At 39.8% G+C, this 3,962-nt stretch overlaps 1 protein-coding gene across 3 annotated transcripts in view; it reads left to right on the top strand.

Annotated features, from left to right (window-relative positions):
- Positions 1–684: 684 nt before the first annotated feature.
- The window catches only part of trpc4b (transient receptor potential cation channel, subfamily C, member 4b), a 7,955-nt gene continuing 4,677 nt past the window's right edge, over positions 685–3,962 (top strand). For 2 of the 3 annotated variants that reach the window (XM_068584677.1, XM_068584676.1), the window contains exons 1-2: positions 688–1,065; positions 1,933–2,451. In XM_068584677.1, coding sequence (XP_068440778.1) covers positions 688–1,065; positions 1,933–2,451 — 897 coding nt within the window. Of the gene's footprint in view, positions 1,066–1,932; positions 2,452–3,962 lie in introns of all 3 variants that reach the window. The other variant, XM_068584678.1, reaches the window with a different exon arrangement.

The raw sequence follows: 3,962 nt of genomic DNA, 5'->3' as shown, positions 1-3,962 counted from the left end.
TCGACGCGTGTATTTTTGCAAAGACGTGCAGACAGCCAGGCAGTGACATTTGCTGAATGCTCCAACAGGCGAGAGAGCGAAAGGGAGACTGGATGACTGCGTGGCAGTGATGAGTTAGAGTGTCTCTAGTGCAGACTTTTAATGATCAAATAAGGATGCGACCGCGCAAGTTTTCTTTCTGACAGCCGCATCATCTGGTTCTCTGTCGAGTAGTTCTTGAGTAAACTGGAAAGCAACAGGAGACAGGTAAAGTTTCCATGTTGTATGTGTGTATGATTACTGCGGGGGTCATCAGCCTAGTTGTAAACTGAAAGAAAAAATACGTTTTGTTTCAGGTTATGTTTGTGTACTCGTGGAAGAGCGTCTTCAGTTTAACAATAACAAGTTTAAACATGAATTTGAATGAAAAAACAACAACAAACTATGGCATCTATGTCGTAAAAAATAGCATAGTTATGTCTTATGAACCAATACTGAGCGAAATGCTTTTTTTTCTTTTCTTTTCTTTTTTTAATCATGTTAGATTGTTCAGATGGCTATTGCAAGACTGTTTGGGGGATTCCCACCCTAATACTGTTCCTATTGTCTGAAATATCATAACTAACACTGACACTTTATTTCATAATCTCTCTTATGTCTTATTATTTAGTATTTATTCTCAGTTGAGACTTTGAGGCTGTCGCAGCAATGTCACAGCAGTATTACAGGAAAACTGACAACTCCACATACAGGGACTCCATCCCCCTGCGCATTGTACGGGCGGAGTCTGAGCTCTCTAACCTGGAGAGGGCCTACCTGGGTGCTGTTGAAAAAGGGGACTATGCCAGTGTGAAACAAGCCCTGGAGGAGGCTGAGATCTACTTCAGGATAAACATCAACTGCATCGACCCCCTGGGGCGCACAGCTCTGCTCATTGCCATTGAAAATGAAAACCTCGAGATTATTGATCTGCTGCTCAGCTTTAATGTGTATGTGGGTGATGCCCTGCTACATGCCATCCGCAAAGAAGTAGTGGGGGCCGTGGAGCTGCTGCTCAACCACAAGAAGCCACGTGGAGAAAAACAGGTATTATTTTCATGAGTACATCAGATTTGTCATGAAAAATGTGACTTGTTGAAGCTGTCGTTCATTTTGAACTTTTCTGGCCTCACTAAACGGTGCATACATTCTCCAGAAACCTTTGTCGAGGTAGTTTACTTGGTTGTCTTACTCATTTGGGCAGAACATTTTCATTACTACATTTTAATTTAAATTGTCCAAGATTAACAAGGTAACATCCTTGTCGTTTTTCAAAAATGGCACTAGCTATAGCACAGCTACTTTTAAGCTGTCCAGCACAAAATAACCATTTAGGTCAATGTTACGTCCGCTATAGTGACATGTTTTCAGTCATTTTATTCTTAATTCTAAAACTAATTGATATAAAGAAAAAAAATGTGATGTGCTGTTCTCTGCTCTTAGTTTCAGACATGGCTGTGTTTTATTTTAGGAATGTATCTTCTATTTTCTGCTTGAACGTTGCAGTACTGAGCATCTTTGATGTGCTTCTGTGATGTTGCTTTTTTGCTACAGCGTTTACAACAAATAGTCATTCTCCACTGTCTGGAGACTTTGTAAATATGTTTTTGACACTGCTACGTCTCCCTGTAATGGACTTGGTTTTGTATGTGAAGACAATACTTCCAGCCAGGAAGATATTTTGAGGCCAGCTGCACCACAAGCCATTAGTGTGCTAGCTGTTAGACAAGATTGTAAGAGACCCAAGACAAATGAAATTAGACCCATTTAAACCAGTTGTTTCAGTTTATGTGAAGGGTTGAAAAACTAATGTTCTTTTGTGAACTAATTAAAAAATAATGTTAGTGTACTATACATGTATTCTGTTTCATGTTCTCTTACATTTTGTTTGCCTCTCTCTGCATCCTAAAAAAGGTCCCACCAATTCTACTGGACAAACAGTTTTCAGACTTCACCCCAGACATCACTCCAATCATCCTCGCAGCCCACACCAACAACTACGAGATCATTAAGCTGCTTCTGCAGCGAGGGGTTTCCATACCTCAGCCTCACGCTGTGCGCTGCAACTGTGTGGAGTGTGCGTCCAGTTCAGACGTGGACGGTTTACGCCACTCTCGCTCCCGTCTTAACATCTACAAGGCCCTTGCCAGCTCATCTCTTATTGCCCTCTCCAGCGAAGATCCTTTCCTCACAGCCTTTCAACTCAGCTGGGAGCTGAAGGAGCTCAGCACTGTCGAGAACGAGTTCAAGTCCGAGTACGAGGAACTGTCCCACTTGTGTAAACAATTTGCAAAGAACCTCTTGGACCAGACCAGGAGCTCTAAAGAGTTGGAAATAATCCTGAACTACCGCGACGACATCAACCCTATGCTGGATGAGATCACTAATGAGCTGGCCCGACTGAAGCTGGCTATCAAATATTGCCAGAAGGAGGTAAGATCTTTGTGGATTATGTTATAATACCAATATGTCCTGGTAACACTGGCACACACACACACACACAGACAAATGAAGGATTGACTGGGCTTTACAGTATGTTGACAGTGATGGAACAAGTACAACAAGGAATACATGTTGCATTATTTTAACAAAAATGGACTGGATACCAAGAATGGTTCCAAGACGAGTTGTAAATGGCCTCAGATGGGTGGAAATGTCCTTAGGGAGTTTAGAGCAACATATAATTGCCCGGCTGGCTCTTAGCAATGCATTACAGTAGCACTCTGAGACAGTCCCGTGACAATTGGATAATTGGAGATAATGATGGAACAAGTGATGGCCATTTCCGTGAAATACATACTCATAATTTTTTAATTAGGGAGGAAACCTTTTACTGTCTTTCAGCATCTTCTTCGGAATAAAAACCCATTGGATGCAATGCTAACTTTCTGTCATTTGTTTTAAAATATAGCCACTCAGTGAAAAGACTACTGGTACGTAAAGCTTTTAGGTTTTGGGTTTTGTCTATATACAGTAGGTGTGTAGTAATTGCACAATTAAATGCTCATAAATCATCGTGCACTGGTCATCTTCTACATTCTCGCCTTCATTATCTTAGAGACCATGCAGTGCTTTTCTTTTCTAGTTCGATGCGACAGTTGGCAATGTGAGAATGAAAGACCAGTGTGACTGTTAGCAGCCCTTTGTGCCATATCAGTCTCCATGGCAAAAAGGTTTTACAGCTAAACTTCAAAGGCTGAGTGGCTATTTTTGTCTTAACACAGATTGATGGTTTGGTTAAAATTGATTTGGTCAATTGTAGATTACATTTGACATTAATCATCACTGCACTATACCAATGACAATGATAATAAGCACGCACTATTCTACAGTGACATTGGACTTCCTTGAGACTTGAATTCTTAAAGACACAACTTGACTTGAGTTTTGGAAACAAAAATATATATTTTGAGCCGGTAAAATCCCAGAGCAATAATAAGGAATAAGACAACTTTATCGTTTAAGTACTTGCGTGCCCCATAGTGATGCTGAATCAAAAAAAAATCAATCAACTTAATAAAACAAAGAGCGTAATGGCTTTTATCGATTTGTACTCATGTTTTTAGCCACGGTAATACTTGCTTGAGTATTTATTTGGTGCATTTAGATGAAGTTGTTTTTTCAGTTTTACGCAAAATAGGAAAGTTCACTACTGATGCCATTTTATATTGTACTAATGATTAATGTTAGTTCATATTATTCATACCCCATATACATATATTACACTTGTGATGCCCTTAAGTTGTGAAAATACAATTAAGCACCGAGCCACAATCTAGAGATGAAGGATTTAAATGGAATTACAAATATACATCCCAAATTCCAAAAACAAGAATCATATAATGCCACTTGATCAGACAACCCATTGCTCTGCATACAATGTGATGCAGTGTAGCATGACAACCCATGATGGCTTATTATTTGAAAATGTAATAAGCTAACAA

Source organism: Clinocottus analis, unplaced genomic scaffold (assembly GCF_023055335.1).
Source record: "Clinocottus analis isolate CAN_PGR_092001 unplaced genomic scaffold, fCliAna1.0.p SCAF_2, whole genome shotgun sequence".
NCBI classification, from domain to species: Eukaryota; Metazoa; Chordata; class Actinopteri; order Perciformes; family Cottidae; genus Clinocottus; species Clinocottus analis.
This window is presented reverse-complemented; position numbering and strand designations above follow the sequence as displayed.